Source organism: Xiphophorus maculatus, chromosome 19, assembly GCF_002775205.1.
Source record: "Xiphophorus maculatus strain JP 163 A chromosome 19, X_maculatus-5.0-male, whole genome shotgun sequence".
Classification (NCBI taxonomy): Eukaryota; Metazoa; Chordata; class Actinopteri; order Cyprinodontiformes; family Poeciliidae; genus Xiphophorus; species Xiphophorus maculatus.
In genome coordinates, this window is record NC_036461.1 from 20,977,068 (window position 1) to 21,003,828 (window position 26,761).

The 26,761-nt window shown below is 38.7% G+C and overlaps 1 protein-coding gene across 9 annotated transcripts in view; it reads right to left on the reverse strand.

Annotated features, from left to right (window-relative positions):
* dctn1 (dynactin subunit 1) overlaps positions 1 to 26,761 on the reverse strand; it is a 49,945-nt gene that overhangs the window by 22,353 nt on the left and 831 nt on the right. For 2 of the 9 annotated variants that reach the window (XM_023352315.1, XM_023352314.1), the window contains exons 1-8: positions 22,870 to 23,285; positions 18,106 to 18,357; positions 16,367 to 16,442; positions 14,715 to 14,746; positions 12,977 to 13,021; positions 9,209 to 9,226; positions 7,141 to 7,161; positions 5,831 to 6,007 (exon numbers count right to left, since the gene is read on the reverse strand). In XM_023352315.1, the coding sequence (XP_023208083.1) occupies positions 5,831 to 6,007; positions 7,141 to 7,161; positions 9,209 to 9,226; positions 12,977 to 13,021; positions 14,715 to 14,746; positions 16,367 to 16,442; positions 18,106 to 18,357; positions 22,870 to 22,902 (654 nt within the window). In that variant the 5' untranslated portion in view covers positions 22,903 to 23,285. Of the gene's footprint in view, positions 1 to 5,830; positions 6,008 to 7,140; positions 7,162 to 9,208; positions 9,439 to 12,976; positions 13,022 to 14,714; positions 14,747 to 16,366; positions 16,443 to 18,105; positions 18,358 to 22,869; positions 23,286 to 26,761 lie in introns of those variants that run through there. The other 7 variants (XM_005806849.3, XM_023352318.1, XM_023352317.1 and 4 more) reach the window with 7 other exon arrangements.

Sequence of the window (26,761 nt, forward strand, 5' to 3'; positions counted from 1 at the left end):
CAAGAGATAAAAGCCTGAGAAAATACGAGGTTTTTAAAAACCTTCAGAGTCAGAAAAACGGAGCTGCAAGTGTAAACTGTTCCACCGCCACCGACTGAAAGGCCCCCGTTAGTTTTTAACTGTGTTTAACCGTGTTCATGGAACAACCAAAACATTCAGAGTTTGAGAACAAAGACCATGAGCAGCAGAATATTTAGTTAAAAGCTGACAAAGGTAATCAGGAGCCTGGTCTTGTAATGTTCTGTATGTCCGCAGAAGTACTTTAAAACAAATCTTAAAATCACCTGGAAGCCTGTGGAGTGAAAATGGAACAGGAGAGATATGGCAGAATTTATTGGATTTGCTGAGAAGTCTGGCTTCTGCGTTCTGTATTGATTGCAAAGGTGAAATTGAGGATTTATCCAGGCAGTTAAAAAGAGCATTACAGTTTTCCAGAGGAGATGACATAAAAGCTGGAATGATTTTCTCCAGGTCAATTCTGGAGACCATTTGTCTAATTTTAGAAATGTTTCTGAAATGAAAGAAATTAGAACAGGAAACAGCCTTAATGTGAGTCAAAGCCATTTGATTCATCATAATCATCCAAAAAGGAACCCAAACTGGGAATGCATCTTATATTAATACATGACTGTGCTGCATAAACTCCTGTACCTAAGTGGCCCATAAAGGATCAATTTGACCTGAAAGAAATGAAGGAAACAAGATGTGGAAATGATATTCATGAATTTTTATACTTTATATTCACTGCAAAAAAAATCACCTGCAGAAATTTGCCTTTAAAAATTAGCCTGAAAACATAAAATAAAATTAAAAAATTAATATTTTTCAAGAAACATTTGCGGGAGAATTTTTTTGTGCATTTAGAGTAAAAAATATATATATTGATAATTGCACAGAATAGATTCAAGGTTGTAATTTCAATGTGTAAAAAATGAGATTAAATTTCTTCCATTTAAAATCTAACAGCTAAATTATGACAGAAAACGTAAATAGTGTTCCTACACATTTTTCCACATTCAATTTTTTTTATTTTTCAATACTTTTCAATTGTTTGACTTGTGTGAATGGTAATAATAACCCTAGAATCTCAATTCTAGGGTTTTATATACCAGGACAAAATATCCTTCTGAACTCTGAAATTGGTTTAAATGTGACCGCAAAGGTGAACAAAAGTCAAAAAAGATACTTTTCTCCAACTGGAAAATGTTCAGACTGTTGGAAAATTTCATCATAATTCTTCCAAACTTGATGAATCATTGCTAACGTGTCCATATTAGCACACAAAGATCATGTTTTCATACAGATGCTCACTCTGATCCCTCTATTTTCAATACTTCACTTTGTTTTCCAACTCAACGCTCTGCAGGTTTTCCAGTGGAGTTATTAGTTCACCGCCTGTCAGAAAGCTGCAGAGGAAAACTGACACTTTATTGTTAAATTAACTTGAGTCTTTCTAGAGAAGAAAAAATGGTTTCTTGTAGAATTTCTATTTTTCAAATGAAATGTACATTGAAAATAAACGGTTATCAAACACCGATGGCGTCCTGGTGATTTTTACTTGAACCTGCAGCAACAGGTGGCTCGATTCTGACAGAGTTGGGTACTAACTAATTACACTTACCCAAGTATCTTTGAAAAAAATACTTTAAGGAGTACATTTACTACTCTGTACTTTCAGTAATTTTATTATGAAGTATTTCTACTCTAACTTGAGTAACATTTCTGGATTTTCTACCCAATGAATGAAAAACAAACATGTTTTAACCAAAATTTCACCAGACACACACCTGCAGTTTCTATTAAAGTTTAATAAGTTTTATATTGAAAGAAACTGATTTGGACAAAAATATTTTGAATAATATTTTTACTTTTTGCTCCTTATATGAATTATTGTCATTTTCGTCTTTAAAACAGTAAAATTTCCACTTAAATTTATATTTCAGTCCATCTAATGATGTAATTTTTAAATATTAAATGATTGATAATCTAATCAGTACTTGAGTACTTTTTACCAAATACGTTTTGCTCTTACTTGAGTAATTTCTTGGACAGATGCTTTTTACTTTTACTTGAGTAAAATATGTTGAAGTAGTGCTGCTCTTACTTGAGTACAATTTCTGAGAACTTTATCGGATCAATACTAACAAGACAAGACTGAAATATTGTTTAATTTTTGTACTGCAGTTTCTCAACTCTTACTGAAAACAGATTTTTTGATTGGGTCTCAAATTATATATTTTTTTGTTTAGGAAAAAATGCACACACATTTCAATTGTTTCTGTTAATTGTGTAAATATGTTAAAGTATTTTGTAGAATATAAACTTTAAAGTTTGAACAAAGTAAGTCAAAGGAAAACGCACCAAACACCTAAAGGTCAGAAGTTTGGTATATCAGTGTTAAAATCAGCGGCAGTGGCCCGGTATTTACATGGTTTCAGATTGATATAAAATAAATTAGAATAATAAAATACACAGTATTGCACAACTCTATTAACAACAATTTGAACAACTGTAGCAAATAAAGTCGCTGGTGTGTGAAAAATGGTGAGAGGTTGGACAAAGTTAACATTTATTAGTAATTCAATCTGAATTGTTGGATATTTAAAAAATATATTTTAATGGATTGGTTTGGTTTTATGTTTCTAAATCAGATTATTTTACATATTTTCGGAAGGGAAATATAATTTAAATAGAAAACTTAATGTTTCAGTGAAAAACCCCAAATAAAATCTATATTATTGTTCAAACCTGTTTATAGTGAAGCCATTTTAAAACCGATGCTGTGGGGCGTGCTGTGGTGGAGCAGGGGGTTAGCACGCCCCACGTTTGGAGGCCTTAGTTCTCGACGCGGACGTTGCGGGTTCGACTCCCGGGCCCGACGACCTTTGTCTTCCCCCCTCTCCTCACCCCTCCTTCCTAAATACGAGCCACTAGCGCCGCAAAAACTCTTCGGAGAAAAAATGCTGATGCTGTGGCACCCACTGGTGTCCGCAAGTACAAATCACTGCAGCAAACGGAAAGGGGCGGGGACTGACCACTGTCAGTCACATACCTTATTTGGAAATGGGACCATTGTACTCTGGATGTGAAGGGGGCGCTATTTCCTATATTATCCATGGTCTCCCGTTTTATTTCCATTTGAAATCTGTGATATATCTTCATCTTTAGGAAGGAGTTTCACTCTCAACATGTACTTGAACTTCTCTCCTTTCTTTATTAATTTATAAATAAATGATTTCTCTATTTATTAATTTATTAATAAATAAATAGAGAAATCCTTCCCTCCGCCGCCCGCAGGTCGGCTGGGTTGCTGGGGGAACAGAGGTTGATACATAAACGACACACATGAATATATAAAACAAAAATGACTTTGAAAATAAAACATCAGTACATCTATATGAACCTGGTACAAAGGATTCTAATATAAATAAAGAATGTCATATTATTAATTTATTAATTTTTAATTTATTTATTAATTATTTATTAATTATTTTTTTACTTCAGCGCAGCTCACAGTTTTTAACAAATTCCGTAGCTTTTCCTGTACTTCTTAGTCGTATCTTTTCAGGCCTGCTACTGCCTCTAGAGGTGCGGGGGTGGTAACACTACAAATATAATTACGTCACTTAACTAGAATACCATCAAGTCTTTATTATTAGGCATGAGCAGCAAAGCGCTGCGAAGGCCTGTTGTTTTCATACTGTTTATTATTATGATTCTGCCACCCTCTTTGGGGGCCTTTTTGGGGGTTTTATAATATTCAAAAACTCACCAAACTTGGCGGACACGTCAAGGCTGTTTAAAAATTTTGTATTTTAAGGTCATCACAAAAATTGCAAAAAAACCCGGCTCAACGGCGCCACCTAGCAACTTTCAAAAGACCCTTTGCTATTCCCTTACTTCACAGTAGAGACTTGAAATTTGGTACAATTGTACAGCTCACCAAGACGCTCAGCATAACAAACTTTGGTGGGCATGGCCTCATTTCTCTATAGCGCCCCCTAGAATATTTTAAATGATCAGCCCCAAGCAATGCTTTAACCTAGAATTATGAAACTTGGTACACATGTGTATCTTGTCAGGACGTACAAAAAAGTCTCTTGGAGCCATGGTCCAAACCCATCAGGAAGTCGGCCATTTTGGATGAAAGCCGTCATTTTCTCTTTTTTATAGACGTCGTACCTGATCAAACTCCTCCTACAGTTTTTTAGATACAGACTTCACAATCACTCAGCACACTTCTGAGGGATCAAAGGTTAAAATTTATCAGAGGATTTCTCGTACATCAAAGCATGTGGGCGTGGCTAAGTGTCAAACTTTTACTATTTGCCATGGAACATCAAGGTTCAGTAACTTCCACAGGAAAAGTCACAGCCGCATCAAATTTCCTATGTCTCTCTACAGACCAGTCCTGATCACATTGTCACGGTCCGGTGATGTCATCACCTTAGCCCCACCCACGTCCAACAGGAAATCAACTGTTGGACGTTGTACTCCCTTTTACTTCCTGTAAAGCACTTTGTATTGCCTTGTTTCTCAAAATGTGCTAATAAAATTACCTTTATCTTACTTTATAATTACCATCAAGGCTTAATAAATTCCAAATGGAAAGTCACAGCTGCATCAGACTTCCTATGTCTCTCTACAGACCAGTCCTGATCACATTGTCATGTTCAATTGATGACATCATGTTATCCCTGCCCATTTCCAACAGGAAGTCACCTGTTTTTCTGCTGTATGTCTTACGTTTATTGTATTATTTAAATGGATTTAATCCTGTGCAAACTCACTTAAAATGATAATATGATGAACTCTGTCGATGCTCGCTGCTGGCTGAACCGTGTGGGCATGGCCAAATGGTGAGTATCAATCTCTAGCCATATCATACGATTGTCTTTAAATCACACACGGATGATCCGATTGGCACCAAACTCGATATGTAAGACCTTTGTTCACCTCTGAAGAGCCCAACAGTATTGAAATGTAATTTGACTCCTTTGCGCCCCCTAAGTTAATTCATCAGCAATATCTCCTCGCCACATCGACCGATCTGCTCCAGATTTTTTGTGAGTCGTCGGCGAGCGCTGCTTCTGCGGTGGCGAGCGGGCGGCGGTGCTGGAACCCCTGAGGTGGCCAATAGGCCGGAGCTGCGCTTGGCTGCAAGGGCTGCTTGAGGCTGCTTGAGGCTGCTTGAGGCTGCTTGAGGCTGCTTGAGGCTGCTCGCAGTTTTAATTTGACGTTGTTTTGTTCTCTTTTCTTTTTCCTTTCCACTCTAAGATGTAAAGTGGAAAATAATTTCTTGAAGTTGCACTGTGTATTTGCTCAAGCAACCTATTTAGTTTAACAATATGAAACATTGTTAAACTATAGCTTAACAATGTTGAACTAATACAAGATAGTTCTTATGAATATTATTTGTTACTTCCATGAAAAAAAAACTGAACTGACACATTAATGTGCAATTAATTAAATAAGGTCGGGGGTAGAGGGGGGAGTTATGTAGAGAACAGATCTCTCTACTTTTTCCACCTTTTCATTCCTTCATGCAAGAATTCCTAAAAACATTTTGGTAGCATTAAGAATGTATTCCCAGAAATGAGAGTCTTTTAATCTAAGCGTTTCTGTAGGATTACAACAACACAAATTGACAGCTGAGTTAAAAAAACATGTAAGTTAAAAGGCCAAAGGCGAGAAGATGTCACATGTGCTGGTCGTAATTTTTCCTCTCTCTCAGCGGGGAGGCTTTTAACAATGACTTCTGAACCTCTGCCTGTTTTGCTACTTCGCAAGCAACGTTTCAGGACGTCATTTGCGTGACGTTGATTCTAACCTTGCTGGGGCCGGGGACCGGCGGGTTTCCAGGAGAGTGGAGGGTCGGGATGACCGGTGCAGCCAGCGGGGTCTGCGCCGGCGTGCTGGGCTCGCTGCTGCTCATCTCGCCGGCCGATGCCGACGCCGAGCCGGACGCGGCCCCCTTCCCTCCGCCGCCCGCAGGTCGGCTGGGTTGCTGGGGGAACAGAGGTTGATACATAAACGACACACATGAATATATAAAACAAAAATGACTTTGAAAAAAAAAACATCAGTACATCTATATGAACCTGGTACAAAGGATTCTAGTGTTGTAGGTCTCTGAAGACTTGACTGCTTTTATCATCCTGGTTTTAATCATTTACGTTTAAGAGACCTGGTCAGAGTTCATGCATTTTTTAGTACAAGAGAAACATATTTTAATGTGATTTCTTTGGTTTTAGGCAGAAAAAATTTCTATTTAAAATATATTTTTAAAACTGTGGAGAGCATTGATTCATGTAGATTCATTTCATTGGTTACTGACACAAAATATGATCAGAACCACGAAGTAACTGAAGCATAAACACGTTACTGATTAATCTTTATAAAAAGCTGTTAGCATCAACATGCTTATTAAACTAAAGATGCACCAAGTTTGTGATTGGAATCAGCTGATGTTTTTAGCTTGACTGATCAGTGAATGCATGCTACACACACTCAGGTTGTAATCCCAACACTCTTTGGTGCGGATGCTGACTCAGTATTGGTGAGGTGTTAAAGTAAAGTCAAAAGAAGCAGAGAAATGTAAGAAGCAAGAAACTGTACAATTGCTTCTTGTAATTGTAACAGTGCATGAGAAAAAAAGAGAGAGAGAGATTTTCACCAGATAACAGGAAGGCTGAAAGGTCCGCAGTAAAATTGCTCTGTTTTTTTCTTTTTGAGCTTTCAATCTTATATTTTTATCTGTTGGAAACCTATTGGAAAACTCAGAACCCAAATATAGACGAAGACTGCTGTTTTAGTAATGCTAACTGTGCTAACCATAGCAATTGCTAAAGGCTGTTTCCAAAGAGGCTATACTTATACCTACTACATTTAACACAAATCTAATGCCTTAAATGTAATTCTGCAACTGAAAAATAATTATGTTAAAATTTTGAATTGCTGTCTTCTTTCTGTATGTTATTATAGTGTAATTTATAAAAATGTAAATAAACTACTTTTATGGTTAGAAATAATGTCCATAAAGTACACAGTGCTGCATGAAGTAAAACCAACAATCAGCCACATAAATAATGGTGTCTGAGAGGGCTTGGAGGGTTGACGGTGTTGAAGACTTGAGCTCACCTTGGGCCTTCTGGCCGTGGTCTGAGAAGCACAGGGAGGAGAAAGTAAAGGAAGCAGCGGAAGGTCAAAGGGCAGGAGAAGGAGGGATTGGAAGAAGGGAGGAAACAAACAGCCAGGGTTAGAAATTTAAGGCAAAATTCATTGTAATTGGGAAATCACAGAAAAAAAAAGGAAAAAAGGGTGGATGATAGCGATATGACCGATCTGTAGTGGAATATTTTCTACTTCTCCGATAGTAAAATTTCCTCCCGTCCATCTTATTGACTATTCTTTTAATAACAGCTCTCAGCTGGTCTGTTGTACCTCATGTCTTCCACCCACATGACCAAAACCACGGGAACAACAACGCACTGTGACTGGTACGGCTACTTCGACATCAATGCCCACTTTGTGTCTCCATCCATCTCATCTGAGCCTGGATCTTTTGTTCTGCGTACACAATGCAGTCGGGCTAAGATAATAGCTTGTTATCCCAATACATCACTTGTCGAGACTGAGACGCCACACAAGACGGACCGAAGGGGAACGCAGAGAAATCTGAAGAGACTCCACAGCAAACCAGTCACTTTTCAGCCAAAAACGCTTCCTGAAACCCAGAATGTCGAGCAAACAATAGCGATAATTTGCCAGCAATGGGTCTTAAATCGCTGCAGAGAAATTTTAGCCTGCTCTGCTTTGCTGAATTGCTGTGATTTGGCCACTTTGGAGTATGTTTGATGCCACCAACCTTGCTTAGCTTGACATGAGAGGTTGAGCAGCTAAAGCCTGTCCTTTGCCTACATCTCCCAGAACGCTGTGCGGTTCTGGATCGGAGTTCAGGGAAAATTTGGAATATTCTATCAAACGTATTATCTATTGATATTGATCCTGCAACTTTTGCAATATACATACATATATATACTCTATATATATATATATATATACTGTATATATATACAGTATATATACAGTATATAGTTTATATATATGTGTGTTGATATTGCTCAGTCCTAGTACATATAGAATTAGAATTTAGAATATATGTTGGTTTGTACAGAGTTTTTTCCTTATAATAATAATAAATTAAATTATCATTTAAAAACTGCCTCTTATATTTGCTCAGAACAGAAAAATTCAAGAAAAAATAAAAAAGGGTGCAAATACTTTTATGATACTGTAAGTCTAAATTGATCATTGCAATCTACATTTTTCTTATGTACACAGGGTTTCCCTCAGTGTATTATAAGCCTGGCGGGCCCCCAGGCTAAGCATTACTTCTTTATTTAAGTCTTTTTAAAATGTTTGTATGTTTTAAGGCTTTATAGTTGGTGTTCAGGTATTAATCTTCCAATCTTTTAATAACACATAATTATCAAGTGATATTTTCAAATTTCCTGTCAACTTTAAATATTTTTTTAACTCAAAAACCGCTGGATGAACGACTGCCCTGGCACCCAACCACTGGGCTTAGCAAGTTTCCTGAGGGAAACCTTGCTACATTTCTCCTCTTTTAATATAACAGAATCACATGCACAGACATTATGGAGTTCCTCTGCTTTTATCTTCTACTTTTTATTTCCACCGTTTTTTTGGCCTTCTGCACACCCACCCCCAACTCTGCTTATAGCTTTAGGCATCATTATCGCTTCGGCTCCTTATCGCTCCTTATCGGATTAGTGGGATCGTTCAGATGAACCGAGCCTGAGTAATCTAAACAGCTGCAGCCAATACCCAGCGAGAGCTACCAATCTAAAGCCACCACTACATTATCAGGACAAGCACAGAAATATGATTTAAAAACACGTTGTGTGCAAAGTGGAGCTGCTTAATAAGATGGAAAAAAACTAAATAAAAAGTTTTCATTGCAGGCTAAATGCAACACAATCATTTTAAAGATGTAGACACATGCTTGAACACAAAAAACACGTACTAAACAATAAGAACACAGCAGGAAGACTCTCCAATGTCACTGAAAAAAGGGAGAAAACTTCAAAGCATGATCTTTGTAAAATTATAGTATGACGGCAACAACGACAGCAAAGGCGACATCCCTACAGAAAAAAAAAGAGGATTATAGGAAGTTCTGTACCTTCCGGGTTGTAGGAGTCTGTCTCATCATATTTGTAGGAGGACAACACACACACACACACAAGAGACAGTCACCAAGAAACACGCACAGAGGAAGGAGATAAAATAGGTAAAGATCTACGGAGAAAAAGAGTTCAGGACAGACAGGCTGGAAGCCGAACAATCAGGACAGGCAGCGGCTCAGGCTGGGAAGCTGCAGTGGAGCAAACGGCCGTGACGATTTTATTCCCAGGCTCCCCCCCTCCCCGCCTCGGTCCATCCCTTCCTCCCCGCTGTCGTCCTCCTTTATGTCCTCTTTCTCGGTTTCTCTCATAATCCGTTAGCCGGAGCCCTCGGTCGATGCCTCCTCTGTGCTCTCACCACCGCTGTCGCCCCGGCTACACAAGAGATGCTTCTGCCTCCCTTAACCTACCGCTCCCCTCTCTCCCACCCCAAACTGCGATTTGTCAGCCCGGACCGATGCCGCGCGCCTGCATTACATCACTGTGTGCCCTCCCTGCCTCCTCGCTGCTCACCCACTCATCACCACCCCGACCAGAGACAGACAGACAGGGAGGGAGGGATGGGTGAGGCAGCAACTGGGGACAGACAGAGGCTGAGAGACAGAGGAGGGCGGCGCCGTGAATGGAAGTGTTGAGGTGGGGTGCGAGGGAGGGGGGGGGATAAAAATGAGCAGCAATGCTGATGCAAACCTCTCGTCTCCTAGCAACACTGGTAGGCCCTCCAATGGGATTATTAAAACAAGGTTCACAAAAACCACAGGGGATTGTTGGATGGGGCGGAGGGGGGGTTATACCTGATGTGCTTCATGGAGTCACTCCTGATTATTATTCATTCATTTCTTCAAGTCATTTCTGAATCTTCCTTAGATGATATATTTGAATATCATATTTGAAAAAAAGGGGCAATAAATCAACCTGTTGCTGGTAACAGAGAGTCTTGACAGGTGGTAAAATAAAAAAGGTCTATCCACCTAAAGGTTCTAGCCAAGTTGGGTGCAAGTTGGTTAATGCCCTCCCCTATGGAGAAGGGACTATAGTGCGTCGACTAAATGCTATACCACTCAGTTGAAATGAGGCAAAACTGTACTTAAAGGCCACAAGTGATGTACATTCTTGTGGCAGTATTGCATAGTATTGAATTTGTATATTTTCCTGATATTGTGCGTCCCTAATTTGATCTAAGCCGTTCCATTGTAGCTTTGTCAGTAGGTTCTGATTCTTTGTCCAACTGGAAGGTGAACCAGTGCCACAGTCTCAAGTCTTTCTCAGTCTCTAACAGGTTTTCTTCCAGCATTGCTCTTTATTTAGAACCATGCATCTATACATAGTATATATGACCAGCTTTTCTATTTCAGTTAAGGTTAAGCAGCATAAGAGTTTCTGACAGTGTTTGTAATGTATTTGATTTGTGTTGCTCTATTCCATAAACTCCCAATAAGGTATGTTGAGTTATGTGGCTGTAAGTGTGGTGAAAGGTGAAAAGGGGCTGGTCACCCGTACCTATTAGCCCTACTTTCACCCCAGAACGCGCAACGATTGTGGTAAAACAAGGTTGCAGTGTAGTATCAATAATCTAAATGGTCATTTGAATCCTTAACAGAAAAAGCGAGTTGAGTAACTACCACGATATCTCCCTCAGCTCCACTAATCTCCTCCTCTCGGACAACATCTCAGCAGGACGTTAGAGAGCAGAAAGAGGATTAATTTGGGGCCGATACCCTGATTAACTGCAAGCTTTGAACCTAAAGCACTATCATAGAAAAAAACCCAACTCTGTTTATGTGTATCATAGCAGAGCAGTCGAGGGAAATCTGTTCGGTTTAAATATTTAACGTCTTTCTCTCTAAGCCATTTGCTTTCTCTCCACTCTGCGATTCAGGAGATGCTCTCAGAGTGATGGAGTGAGAGGCTGGAGAACAGAAAGGAACGATGAGCTCAGATGCAGATGTATCAGGTTCCTGCCTTCCCAGGAAAGAAAAGCTATATTGCCCCAGGGTCACTTGGTGCAAGACAGATAGGGGATAAAATTACCACCATGGAAGCATTAGCAACACTTTACCAAACACCATCAGCTGGTATGGGGTGTGCATGTCCACAAGATACACGTCTCCTTCCCTCATCTGTAAAAAGAATGCATACGTCCAGCACTGCCTTGTGTGTTTCTGAAATGTCAGCTTTCCTCAGATTGAACAGTGGAGGTTCGTCGTTGGACCACGGTAAAGTTCAGCCTCCTGGATGCTGGAAATGATCGAATATAGCAGGCCGACAGGAAATCTATGCTCTGCAGGTCTCTGCAGGCGGGAGGGCGTCTCATTTCACCTCGGTCACACTCTGACATTTTCCGTTCGCTACGACGGAGGAGCGTCCGCGCGTAGGAGTCAGAGGACGATGGTTAACGAGCCACAGTGGATCTCATGGTGAGTCCAGAAAAAATTAAATAAAGGATGTAAACAGATTTTTAAAACTGCAAAGTATATTTGAGTAAATATTTCCAGCCTGTTATTTCTGGATCCGTCATTGTATTGAAGATATACATATCCTGATGGAGGACAAAAAAAAGCTGATCAGTGACTTTCCGCTTTGCGCCTGCTGCAGGACGATTTGTTCACATATGCAGCAAACGTCTCTAATTAGCCTCTTGCAGCACCAACATCCACTGAACTGTCCACTTTCTAAAAGACTAAGCAACGATGCAGAACTGAATTGTTTCTGGTTCAGAAAATTTGCTACCATTGATTTTAAGTTTGTTTCTTTTTCTACAAAGAAACAAATAATACCACTGATACATATGAACTCGGAGAAGATTCTGAAACTACCTCCAGCTCCTGATGCTACAGAAATCCTCATTTTAAAAAATCTGTCAACTGCATGAATGAAACAAAAATAATGAAATAATAAAAATCCCACTATGTAGTCAGATAAGATGTTTGTTAAAGGGGCAGAGTTATGTGTCTTCTAGGCATTTAATAACACTTTATAGCTTTATTAAGTAAATATGTTAACTTCAGTTGTTGTAAAAATATTGTATATATGAAACATGACTTAAATTACAGTTCATAATTTAACACCTTGAATTAATTTAACTTCCTGAAACTCCACCTTCAGGAAGTAATTACAACAAGGCCCCTTTATTAACCCTTTAACTACCTTTTTACCATGTGCATCATGCTGTGAGGCAGATTAAAGGATATGAAAACTGTATTTTGAACTTAACTTCATAATAATAATACTAATATCAATTAATTATTATTATCTTAATTTTTTTTTAAGATAACAGATTTTCTAGTCTAGTAATGTCTTCCAGCTTACAGATCATACGCAAAAAGTGAACTTAGCAAAAAATTTTCTATTCACCATGAATGAAAATATGCAAAAATAGTCTGTGAAAACTGTGCTAATTTAAAATCAGATCTATACTACAAGGTCTGAAAATATTAAAAGTGTCTATCGAAAATAAAGCATTTTTTATTTTTCTTTCATCACACGTAAATATGCACAAGAAGCAGACAGGCAGAGAGCGTAGAGACGGAGCAAACATGGCGGACGGAGTTGAATGAATGCAGAGTGAGCCGGTGAGGTGGAGTGAACGGTTCAGGTGAAGACAGACTCTCTTATACAAACGCAGAGCGCCTCGCTACAAACAGCGGGGGGCGGCGGAGCGGTGAGCTGCGAGGAATCATGGGAATGATGCAGCGGCAAGGCCATTCAGAGCCACGGCTACCACGGCGACAGCGGCCATTATCATCACCAGAACACTGCAACAGTACCGAGTTTAGGGAAACATGCTGCACCTTTTTGGGCTTCAGTCCTCGCTGCGTGGTCCAAGGAGGGAGAGGAATGAGTGGGGGGATGGAGGTTAAAGGTCAAGAGAAAGACAGCGGCATGCAGGGGTTGACGGGAACTTGGGTGACTTTTGGTCATCTTTGGAGAACCGTAGACAGATTTACAAGTCGTTTAGTTGGTTTATTTTCTAACGAGTTGCACATGTAGCGTCCGATAAGAGTATTAACATTTATTAAACTTTATCATGTTTCATCATAATCACAAATTTCGATGTGTTTTATTTGGATTTTACGTGAAAGACCAACACAGAGTAGAGGATGAAAGCAAAGAGAAACAACAAGACTTTCTGCAAAAATAAACAAAATGTTACCAAGTATTTTTGGTATAGTTTCTAGTGCAAATATTTTACTTCACTTGAAATAAGACAAGACCAACATAGAAGTTACTTTTCAGCAAGATATAGGAGCTTGTTTTGAGTCAATAATTCCTTAATATGAGTTTTTTTTAAAAAGTACTCGTTTCATTGGCAGATTGTTTTACTTATAACATGGGGAAAATGTCTTGTTTTCAGCAAAATAATCTGCCAATGGAACTAGACTTGTATCAAAATGATGTCTTTAAAACCCGACTTTGCAACTCATAATTATTACTTTAAAACTCAATTATGACTAAAACTCAGAATTATGAATTTAAACCCCATAATTATGACTCAAAAACTCAAAGTTGCGACTTTAAATTCAAGTCATAATTTATTACTTTAAAACTCAAAATTCTGAATTTAAAACCTGTAATTGGACTGTTGTTTATCTTTCATGGCAGAAATGGGCTTCTGTAGAAAAGCACACCCTGTGCCTCATGTTTACTGTGTCCACTGCGTTTCTTGTGACAAAAGGAACTTTTTATAGCTTTGCTTGAGCATTTAAAACTCTTTTTCCTCCATTTGCATATATAATCGCAGCAAAACAGTATTCACTTATGATATGAGACTGCTGAAGGCAATTGTTTCCACTGAATGGTACTTAACAGTAGGAAAAGGAACTGAAAATTGGAAAACTCTGCCTAACTTTTCTTCCCCTTCACAGTCATGTGCTGCTTTGTGTCGGTCTGTCATTTGAAATCCCGATAAAAGGCGCTGTGGTTTGAGGTTTTAAAACGACAAAATGGAGTATAGAAGTTTTTGCAAGGTAGAGTAAAAACAGAAAACAAAATGTGGTAAATACCACAAATGTTTTTGTAGCTTTACTTCAGTTGCTACTTAAAGATGAGACCTCAAAGCTGTGAAAGTTTCACCTCTTTTCAGGGAACTTTCATCAGATTTCTGAAAGACTAAGGTAAGCAGTAAAACAGTTTGAGCTGAAAATCTCACATAAACTACATGCAAATAAATCATACACTAAAAACACGCTAATCTAAATCCCGTTAAGCATCAGATGTGATTTAATTTAAAGGAAATACTGCCCCCTGCTGGACCAAACATTAGACTCTGGATTCTGGACCAAAGAAGCTAAACTGCATTGTTGGTTTCAGATGTTTTTTTGAAGTTTTTGAGTTTCTGCATGAATGCGAAGCATCATTTATAACAGGTTAAACTGCCAGTTATCAGATCAATGCTGAAGCATGCTGAAAATTAATTTCTTTTACAGTAAACAGGAACACAACGTCACTTTTAGTGTTTTATCTACTGGACACAACTTATACCAGTGTGGATGACATTTGACCTACCAGTTTGGCAGACTTGGACGTCTCCAGGATCTCTGCAGAGATAAAACAAAGAAACAAAGACATATAGTCAAATATCGTTATCATACAACTCTGCTTTACAAGTTGTAAAGTTTAGAGACACATCCTGTCATAAAGACTACAAAGTCAATACAATATGTTATGTTTTGAACAGATTGTGACCACATTACACTGCACTGTCATCTCCAGATGAAGCACTTCTATTAAACTTCCCATATACTGACCTTTTCCCTTTTATTTAGCTTTAGCAATGGATCTTTTAAGCAACACGTTAGAGATATTGTTTTTTTATCGCAGGAAGCTGTTTTCGGCAAACATACTAATATTTATTAAGATTAGTCTTATAAAGTATTTATTAGAAAGCCATAATTAGTTTTTTCTGATCATTGTGAAGATATGAAACACTCAAGAAGCACAAGTACTGTGTCATGTGTCGTTTTTCTCTTCATACCTAACCCACGGTGGCCTACAGGTGGAAACGAAACAAAAAGCACAAACACACAAAAAGAACGAATGCAACCAAAACAAAAAATTATGCAATCACAGAAAAAAATGTTGCATCAAAAGGAACAAAACCAAAAGGCAAAATGGCGCAAACAGCAAAAACAACAGCAACAATGCTGCAAACTCAACCCACGAAAAGCTCCGGACCACTAGGGGGAGTCGGCCACCAAAATAAGTGACCAGACCCTCTGTGAAGATGGGATGTCATTATTTAAAGAGATGTGGAAAAGAGAATGAAAAGGTGCATTACTGTTCTGAAACATTCATTTGTACCATTCTCCATTAACCTGATAAATGGCAGACTAGCGGGGCCCGGACAGAGTAACAGGAGGTCCAGACGATGACCAACAGCAGCATGCAGAGGATGTATTGTATGTGAGTGGAAATGGTACTGCCGATCTGATATTTTGCTTTTATGTATTTCTGTTTTCATGTATTTATTTATTTTTATTGTTGTATTGCAGTTTTTGCCCCTGCTTCCAAGAGAAATTTCTTATCTTATCTTATGTCTGTTTCCAATACACATTCTTTTACAATATTATAAAACAGCAGTGTATTGACGCAGGTAATATTGCCTACTCCAGACTCCCCCTAGTGGCCCAGAGGATGGCTGTTTGGCAGGATGAGTTTACAGCATTTTATGCTTGTTGCTGTTTTTACTATTTTGCTTAATGCTTTTTTTTAAGTTTTAATTGTTTTGACTTTGTGAAGCCCTTTGTAATCTATATGTGTGTGAAAGATGAAACAGAAATAACATTTTAGTTACATTTAGTATTAGTAATTTTTTTTCTCACTTTTTCCACCTCCTGTTGTTGCAGAATTTTGCTTGCAGTTGCAGCATCTTTCTTTTGAATGTTTTTTTTCTGTTGATTCTTGGGCGTGGGTTTTTCTATTTTCTGGGATTGTAAAATTTTTCCTTTGCATGGTTTTTCCTGCTGTTTGTTTATTTATTTATTTATTTAGAGTTAGTGTTTTTGGAGTTTCAAGCAGTGTCAAATTTAAGCGCATTTTTGCCATTTTTGCATCCGTCGGCCACTTTACAGTCAGCCAGTCTCTGGAAACACTAAATGTAAATTCTGCCGGGAACTCTACGAACGTGTTCGACTTGCTTCACACATGCGAGCGCTCACCTCGTTTGGGGACCCTGCCGGTGGTTGGCTCGGGGGTCTCCGGGGAGGTGTCAGCGCCGTCGTCAAACAGCTGGATCTGAAACAGAGACAGAGAGCAGGAATGAGTCGGTCATGTCTGAAAAAAACAAAAACAAACAAAAAACACAGACTTCCACCTCCAGCCCGCTTTACAACGAGGCGGACCAATCCAACACCCTCATCAACCTCATGTTTCACCGATACAAAACAACAGAAGACTTTTTATAATTCATGAAAGGCCTTTAAAATATTTAGCTCAACTGTTAACTACTGCAGGTATTTAGGATGGGCTCTGAAAACACGATGGAAATTGTCATTCGGAGATGAAGACAAACCAACCAGATCTGCATTTTTTAATTGCAGCCTTGAATTATTATGCGATGACAAGAAGACACATGTAAAACATGCTGAGCCACACATACCAATAAACTTGTGTTCAAGGGGAAGAAGAAGCCCTGAACGTGTCAAACAGCCGAGCTGCCTGGAGAGGAATTCAGTCGACTAGATGAGGCACACGGCTTTTTCTGACTGTGGAAAAAGTTGTGTGTTTAAATGCAAAAGTGGTTTAAAATTAAACCACTTTGTGTCGGGCAGAAGTTTGTTTACATTTTAGACATTGAAGTTTCAACTGCTTTAGCTTCAACAGAAAGCAGAAGATACGGATGTTGGCGATAGAGATGTGATCAATATCGATAAATTGAATGTTGAAAATTTCGATGAACTCCGATCCAGAACCGCACAGCATTTTGGGAGACGTGGGCAGAGAAAAGGCTTTAGCAGTTCAACTTCTCACGGCCAGCTAAGCAAGGTTGGCGCCGTCAGCTAACTAACTCACTCACTCTTTGGTTGCCTAGCAACAACTTGTTGAGTTACTTGCACAGCAGCAGCAGTTTCAGGTTTCGTCACCTTTCCTCAAAACTGGCTAAAAATAAAAAGCAACCGCATTGAGTGGAAACTGTGGAAGAAGGAGGAGCAGTTATGCAGCCAGTCTGGCTGTATTTCAGATATTTAAAACTAATTACTAATCAATAATTATTGATACAGACTGATATGTTTTATATGTTTATATGTCGCCCAGCCCTACTCTAATAGTTTGGGTATTTTGGTTAAAACCTGGACATAGCTGGGTATTCCAATAGGACAATGATTGCAAAGACACAAACAAGTTTTAAAATGGAAAAAAGAGACTAACATTCACCTTCTAGAGTGGCTTTTGCTTTAAACCTATTAAAAATATCAGCGGTGCTTAAACATGGGGTCAAAATGCAAAAAAACAGCTTATTTAAATATTATTTAGCAATTTTGACAAGAGGAGTGGCTGAATATAAAGCAAGGGTTATGACAGAACTTTATTAATGTGTGTTTTTTCTGCAACTTGCTACGTTGTAGAAGAAACCTCCACTGAAACGCCCCACGAATCAGTGGAGGTGTATGTATATATTTGAGCCTTTTACATAAACTTTAAGAGATAAAATATGCCATAAACTCAAATAAAAACAAACCTGCAGCAATGGAGAACAGGGTCTTACTGCAGGGGGAAATGTTCCCACCCACAGTAAGAGCCTGAAAATGAACCTAAACCATCCAAACATAACACCAGGTGTAGGTGGGAAGGAACAGCCCCGCTCCGGGACACAGGAGAATTTCTGCGGCACATCTTCTATATATTTTCAACTCCACAGAAAGATGCTTCAATGAGTGGTTTTGTTTTCCTGCATTACCTGAGACTGCCTGACGAAAATGCCGTAGTTCTCCTGGCAGGTGAAGTAGCGCTTGCCCTGCACCGTGCCGTCGTTCTTGCCCTTGGGTTCGTCCAGGATGACGCCCACCCACTTCCCGGAGGCGAACAGCGTGTTCCCGATGTAGGCCACCGTGCCGCGCTGCCCCTTGCCGATCACCTCCACCAGGGAGCCCACCTTGGCGGGCCGCCCGCCCCCATCAGAGCTCATCCTGCTGCTACCGCTGCTGGTGGTCTGGGTGGGACAGGGGACAAGTAACATGCTTAGCTCATATAAACGCAACACGGATGGTGACTGAAAACAACTTACGATGTCCTTTTGTGCTCCAAAAACTTCACAAATTCAGTTTTTTTCCCTGACTTTTCAGCTTTCTGCTCATATTGGTTGTGAATGTAATCTATTTCTGTTACTTTCAGCTGTTTTCTCTTGTCCTTTTAGACTGTGTTGTTAAATTTACATACCTGATTATGAATAGGTGTAAAAAATAAATTTAATAAAAGCTGTTGAAAAGGAAGTGATTCTGCTTTGATGTTTTATTTAGAACACCAAAAATAGATCATGTGTTGCAGCAAAGAGACAGCAGATAAAAGCTGATATTAAAAATACAAGAAGAAGAACTACACTTACAGTTCATTCAAATATAAAGTAAACCAGGGCTGCAACTAACGAGCAATCAATTCATCTATTTGTCAGATTATTGTAAAAAAATAAATAAATCTGCAAATTCTGCAGATTTTTTATTTAGCAACTTTAAAAAAAACTTTTATATAAAAAAAATTTAAAAATCTTTTTGCCTAAATTGCAATATCACAGCATTCCTTTAGTGAAATTGAACCAAGTGAAGCTAAAACTACGGCGCTTGAGATTTGAGCAAGGGTCCAGCAATAAAATACAACAGCTATTTTTTAAGATATCTTAACATTTTAAACATGCTTACACATTTCTGTACAATAAATGACCAGTTTTGATACATGTAGTGTTTTTTGCTTGTATACGGTATATTGTTGAGTTTGGTCAAATCTGAGAGGAGACAGAAAAAAACAAAAGAAAAAACAAAACAAAACAGGAATGCACTGATGTGAAAATTTGGGCCGATACCAATAATAATATTGAAGTTATAGCCAATATTTACCCATATACATGTATATGTTCCCCTACAATGTTGACAAAGTGAAAAAAATGACCACTTCTTCTCTGCTTTAGTAAAGCACGCCACAATCCGGTGCTGAACTACCATTACTGTCACACAAGCAAATAAATATCGGATAGATACCGATATGCTAATGCTGATATATCGTGCATCAATAGCAACATTTTATACTTTTACTTTAACCCTCTCAGATGTCTGGGTGAAAAAAAAGTCAAACAGCATCCTTGTCCTGATCCTGCTTTTTTGTTTTTAAGGAAAAGACAAATCCTGCTGAGTCTTCTTAATGCAGAGCTTGTACATGGAGAGGAAAACACACATTGAAACAAACCTATCCTTGCTTTCACCAGTTTTAGAACGTAATAATGCTGCAAAACCCAATTAACAGTGCGATGTCCAAGAACTGACGGTGAGTCAGCAGAATGGCACACACAGGAGAAGATTTTATTACTCTCCAAAGGAACATGACCGGACTCTCCTTGAGCTTCCTGTAAACACACACCGTCCGTGTAGCCTGTTTGATTTAAAAGTTAAACCAGCTAGAAAACCTACATATGAAGCAATTCATAACAAACAGCAGCAGCATAAAGGTCAAACTAATTTGTCCAATCGATGTCGAGATTCTATAGGCTAACTCTCCTGAAACTTCTTTCAGTAGTTGATCACATCTTAAAATTATATACCATGTATCAAGTCACTCATTCTCAAGTATCGTAAAACTATATGCTGTTTATATGAAGCCTCTTTCTGATCAAAAGGGGCCTTTCCAAAACTTACACAGGCTGAAAAATCAAGCTAACATTCAGAGCAGTAACATGCTAATAGTTAGCCGTGACATGTTAACTATATTTCCAAGCTACATTGGCCATTAGCAGCAACACACTGTTCTTGCTAATACCAACAGCACCAACAACATGCTAGCTGATATAGCTAGCATGTCAACAGCTAGCCATATTGTCCATTAACAGCTGTGGGTAATGGCTGATATAGCTAGCTGCTATTGCTGCTAATGGCCGACAAAGTTAGCAAATGGCTGAGATGGTCATGTAATGCTCCAATCACATGGAAGTTAAGAGGGGAAATAAAACTGAAAACTTGACATTGCCATCTCAAAATGGTAGATAGAAAAGAGAAAGAATAAATTTTAATGATAGAAATTAGTCTAGTAAAATCACTTTAAGGCCTCGGATGGAAACAAACTTTGCTGGATGATAAATGGTGGCAAAAGTTATTGCAATAAACAATGCATACGCTCTCAAAACAACAATATTAGGTAATACAGCGGTTATGGCAAAATAATGCAAGAATACATTCTCAATAAACTTTAATTTCTCAGAAAAACGATAAATCATGCAAGAGGAAATTATTGAGCTCTTTTTAATTTCTAATGCGATCGATTTATTGCAATAGGCCTATTCACTGTAACCAGAACCACAAAGAGGAGGTAGCTGGAAAAGTATTTGTCAAACTATTTTAACCCATCGAAAGGCTAAAAAAAGGAAAGAATTTAGTTGAGCTTAAGTTTGGGGGAGATGCTAAACCCAGAAGGAGCAGCAGGGATGAAGAAAAAGCAAGAAAAGAGTCAGCACTGCAATTCCATTTTTACCAACGCGGTACAGCCCTATAATCTCAAATATGAACTACATCAACTGCTTACATAAAAGAAAGCATTACTAAACCATAAGCCAGTAACTAATTTAAACTCAGCATACAAATGCATATTTTAACTGGTTATATCCAATAACGAGCCTCTACATCACAGTTAAGAACTTGGAGATCTGACTAATAGTTGCAGTGAAACCACATCAGAAAGTTTCAGTTCGTAATGGTAGAGAATGAAAAATGATACACAACACTAGGCACCACTTTTAAAGGTTCATGCGGAATACCTAGAGGATATTTGTGCTTAAAAAGTGTTAATTTAAGTTGACAGTCAGTAATTAGTTCTATAGTTTCGACCTGACAGCCACGTGCTGGAGGAAGAGTTGAATTATTTAGTGCCACTATACTCTTACAATGCAACCTCACACTGAATGCAAGCCTAAAATAAAATTAGAAGAACAAAACTTCTACATGAATCGTATGCCATGTCCATTTTATTACGCTACACAGAATTTATTTATATTAGAAAAAACTGTATTTCAAACAAATAGACCTAGTACCTACTAGGGGTTGTCTTGATCCCATGTGGATATCGGAAATGGTTCCGATATCAGCCAAAAAACGAGTATTGGATTATATTGGCCTGCATCCAAAATTTAAAAAGGGAAGCACTCTGATCCAGGATTTAGTCCGTTCCGGGATTTAATCTGACCCCACATTTCTATCGCTATCATCCCACAAGCACATCCATTGGTTAAAGAGGCAGCATTACATGTTTTCCAGGCTCAAAGTATCAGTTTGTAGCATAATCAACTAACTCTGTCACTTTGAGTTGTTATAAAAAATGCTGTGTACATCAAACATGACGTTTAAGAAATTTTACTTCCTAATTTAATGCCTTGAAATTGGGCTTCTATCTCTTTAAAAATGCCTGCTCTTTCTGGAACTCCACCGTCAGGAAGTCGTCACAGCATTGCTCCTCTATTTACCCTTTAAAAACATTTTTATCCGCGTAAAAACGCTGGACCTGAGAAGTAGCTCCTATAATGAGCTCAGCAGATCCTCAGTTCCACCAGGTGTTTGCTAATTGTTGCTGGCTAGTCTTAAGGAGCTGCAAGGCGGAGTCCAGGGAGAGAGCACCTCTGTGAGGTGGAAGCTTAAAAACTACAGCTGTGAGGAGGAGCTGCATCTCAAAGGCGGAGCTAAGTCCCCCAGGTGTTTTGCACAGCTGATTGGTTGCCATGGAGATTCAAGAATTTCTCAAACATGCATGAAAGAATTAAGGCAACACTCCAAGTGTGTTTTGATGAGAGAACAATATCACAACATAATGAAAAGCTCAAAAAAGTCGACTTTACATAATATTACCCCATAATGGGTCAGTTGTTCTCATACTTATTGTGGTTTGAGTAATATCACTGGATCCAACATTTTCGAACACTCCACACTACAAAATAAGTAACAAAGGTTTGTTTGTTTGATTTGTGCTGATATCGCATCAGTTTGATATCTGTATCGTACCGGAATTGAAAAAGTTGTATCGGGACACCCCTGATATTTACTCTGCTTTCTGATCTGAAGGACGTAAAGATAGCTTACTTAATTTTTTTTTAGGAAATTTCTGAGTTGAAGCACTGATGTCATCCCTCCTTGTGACAGGGAAGCCAGCCTGACTCAGAGACGGATGACCGACAGGAAGTCTCCCTGGAATCTTGGATTTTGTGGTTTGTTTGTTTTTTTTTAATCAAAACTCATAAAAAATTTTTTAAAATTATCTTTTAACCCAAATAAATGCCTATGTCATATACTGACAGAGAGTTGAGTCATAACAAAAGCAACAATGTTGAACCCCGGAGGGGCATCTCAGCCAAACAAAGAGGCGACAACTGATGCTGGAGAGCGGCACGGCTGAAATGGATTAGAAGCCCCCCGTTCTACTGAAAGCAGGAGATGACACAGTGAAAACAGACAACTTCAATATTCAGCCCCGCACTCACCCGGGTGTATGTGCTTCTTCTGGTCTGTGACATGTTTACCGGTCGCTGAGCGTCCCCCCCAAAAAACTGACTGTCTTCACTGAAGGAGTGGGATAAAAATTAAGGAGAGCATCGGCTAGACGGAAGGTGGTGGTAGTAGTGGAGAGAGAGAGAGAGGAGGGGGATTCAGATTCAGATTCAGAGATGCTGCTGGAGCATCTCTCCCTCCCTCTTTCTCTCTTTTCTGTTCTGTCTTCTCGCAAGGATCCCACCTTCCCTCACCGCATCCCAGGAAGCAGGAAGTTTCCGAGCCGATCCAGCCCTCAGATGATTTAAATGGCCCAGCCAAGAAAACGGGGGCAGAAAAAAAAGAAGAACTCAAAGCAGCCAGGCTTGGTTCGGCTGTGAACGCATCAGCTGAGCGGCTTGCACTGCACTGTCGGTGTCTGCACTGGCTTCTGCAGGAGGGAGGGCGGCGTAGGCCCCGACAGAGTCGCTGGGTCCTAAAGCCTGCACTTTTGTTGTTTAAAAAATGTTTTAATAAAATTATTTATATTGATAATTTTGTCAGATTACAACCTTAAACCCTAAACTTTAACACCTCCTAATACAAGAAAAAGAAAAAAAAATGACTCCGGCCCTCCAGACTTGCAGCAGCAGCAATTCGCAAACACTTGGTCTGCTGTGCTCATTATATGAACATCATGGAGAAACACTGTTGTGACAACGTTTTGTAGGCGGAGGGTCGTGAAGAGTAGGAGCTTCTTAAAGCGACAGAGGACAATTTCAAGGCATCGGATACAGCCGTGACCCCGCCTTCGATCCTTAGGTCATGACATCAATACTGATTTTGTTCCCATCAACTTCGACTGAAACTTCCCTGTAATTTCCCTGTAAATAACCCATCCCCACAGCATGATGCTGCCAATGCTGTTTTTCTCAGTTAGCATAGCGAGTTTGGGGTGACGAACATAGTTAGCTTTCCACCACACGTAGCATTTTGCATGCAGGCTAAAGACTAACAGAACATACTATGTTTCCCTTTTATAAGTTGGAAAGTTTTCAAACAGCATGTATTCCTTCACTTTAATGGATCACCAGATAAAAAATAATTTAATAAAATACATAGAAGTAAGGTTTAAATATGACAAAATGTGGAAAAAAAAACCTCACGGGGTAAGAATAATTTTGTTCAGAACCGTGCGTCTGTATTAGGGCGGCAACCGTCAAAGTAAAAATTTGATCCTAAATTTTTTAAGATCTCATTTAATTCCAGTTTAACAAACTTTAATGTAATTTTTACTTTTTTCTCCACTGCATCAATAAATATCAGTTATTTCAAAATATGATTCAATGAAGTCTCTATATGCTGTTTAGTTATATAAATCGTAGTTCTTTCAGTATGTGGCGTCCTGAAGAAGCTTATTTCAAAGAGGAGCCATTTTTAGAGCAACACTTGTTTGTGGCGCTATGAATTCTGTGTCACAGTTACCTAAAAAAGAAGTAATATATAGTTTTTTTTAAATCATTTTTAGCATTATCACAATAGTACTAAAAAATAGAGAGACTGCACTCATGCTAGCATAAAACAGACCAATAAAGAACTTCCTACTAGGACATTTACCAAAGTTATGGCTGTCCAACAAAAAGAAATCCTCAATGCAGGAAAAAAACAGTGCATCATATCTCTGTTTTCCCTGCATTGCAGTCTTCATCAAGCCACTGCTAAAATTCAATTTCCTTTCTTTGCTAGCATAAGCAACAACAACAACAACAACAAAAATCAACACAGTTGAAAAACTGGCAGCAGGCATTTCTGAGCTTGTTTGTTCTGATTCTGTTTCAGTGTTCACTGAGCATCCAGGTGAGGCTTTGTATTGTTGCTCACTGCAAGCAGATTTCATTCAGACCAAGCCTGGTGATATTGTGGCCCATCACAGAGCCAGGATTAACTCCCTTTTATAAGCACCCCCAAAGGCTGGAGCTTTTTTTTCTTCTTTTTTTTTTTAACTCAAATGCCCTCTTTGTGCTTTGTTGTCATCTTTTTTGCTGTGGAAGCAAATGGTGTGAGCTAATCGCTAAGTGTCAGCCACTGAGAACCATAGGGAAAGAAAAAAAAAGTGCATACTGACTAAAAAAGGCTTAGTGTTGGATTCTACGTCAACGGGGCGTTCAGGGACACGAAGCAAACCCCTGCAGTCTCTTTGCATCCCTTTTATGCAAATTGGCAAAAGGCAGAACCAAAACATAGGGGGGGACGCTCCGGCTCTGCCGGAAGCGGGGATGAGGACGCGTCCTCGTCTCCCACAGAGGGAGACGGTCGGTGGACAGCTTAAGGCAAAGATCTGCTTCCTTATGGGAGATAAGGGCAGAGAGAGAGAGAGAGAGAGAAAAAAAGACAGCTCTGCAAAACTCCACGTCTCACCTCCACCAAGCCTGATGAGCAGGAACAGAGGTGACTTTAAGGGGAAACATTATGACCAGTCCGTCTGCTGGGCGGCCAGGAACACATGAGCGGCAACCGTCAAGGTAAAAATTAAGACAACTAGAATAATGAGCCTTATCTGAATAATAGGAAATTTGTATGTGTGAAACATTTGAAAAAGAACAGTAGCAGCAATATTTTTAAACAGGCTGATGGCTGATTTCATCACTATGACGACGTGTCTGCGCTCAAGACTGATGACAACAATGGACTGCAAAAAAAAGGCATTTTCTTTGCAAAATATCTCAATATCAGTGACAAACGTTCAAACCTTACCAATGATTCTCAATTGGATTTAGGCTTGAACTTTGACTGGGCCATTCCAACGTGTCTAACCATTATTGTAAAAAGTAATGTTAATGCCTTATTGTTGTGTGCAAAGGATGTAATGTAATATTTGTTCATCACTGCGATCAAAGTGACAGAAATGAAAACTTTACATGTAATATTTTCAGACTGTTTTTGAGTGAATACAGTGGCCTGTTAAAGTATTCAGATCCCTTGAAATCTTCCTCATTGTGTCACATTATGACCACAAACATAAATAAATAAATCATTTTAATTTTAATGAAAGACCAACACAGAGTGGCATACAATTGTGAAGTGGGAAGAAAATTATGCATGATTTTTTAACAAAGAAACTGAAAAGTGTGGTGTGAAATTTTCTTTCTACTTCACAATTTATTTTACCACTTTGTGTTGGTCTTTCACATTAAATAGATATTAATATCTATTTAGATATTAAATAGAATAAATTAAATTAAAGGGCTATTGCGCCCTTTAATTGGTTGTAACGTGATAAAATATGGAAATGTTCGAGGGGTGTGAATACTTTTTCAAGCTGCTGTCAATGCCCAAATGTCCCAGTGACCAAAATGTGAAAAGTTACAAGAGACTGTTGGAAGTTAGGAGGTGAGTAAAATATGGATCTATAGCAAATATCGCTATATTGTTATAAGAATTTTGTCGTTGCATGTTTTTCTAGTATAGTGCAATGCTAAGCTAATACACTCTATTGTAGCTAGTTAGTATTTTTTGCATGGAGGTCAAAAATATTAGTCTGATCTGACCAGTCCAGTTCTAGCTATTGAAACCTTCAAGTGGGACATAAATATGTTAATAATTTCGATTTATTTTGAGGGCAATTCAGCAGTTTTACTGCAGTCATTTTGGACTAGAATTTAAACATAAAAAAGTAATTTCTTTAAAAAGCTAATCTTAGAAATGTAATCTAAAAAAGGCTGATTTTACTGTCTTTTTGCAATTTCATTCATTTTCAATCGTTCATTTTGCTTTTTATCTCCTTTGACAGGTAATTATCAAGATTATCTCACAGCTACTTTGTCCAACTGCTTGATTTATTAAATTTGAATTTGTGTTACACGTCGTTTATTTTGTATTCATTAGAATACAACTTAAACAAGTATA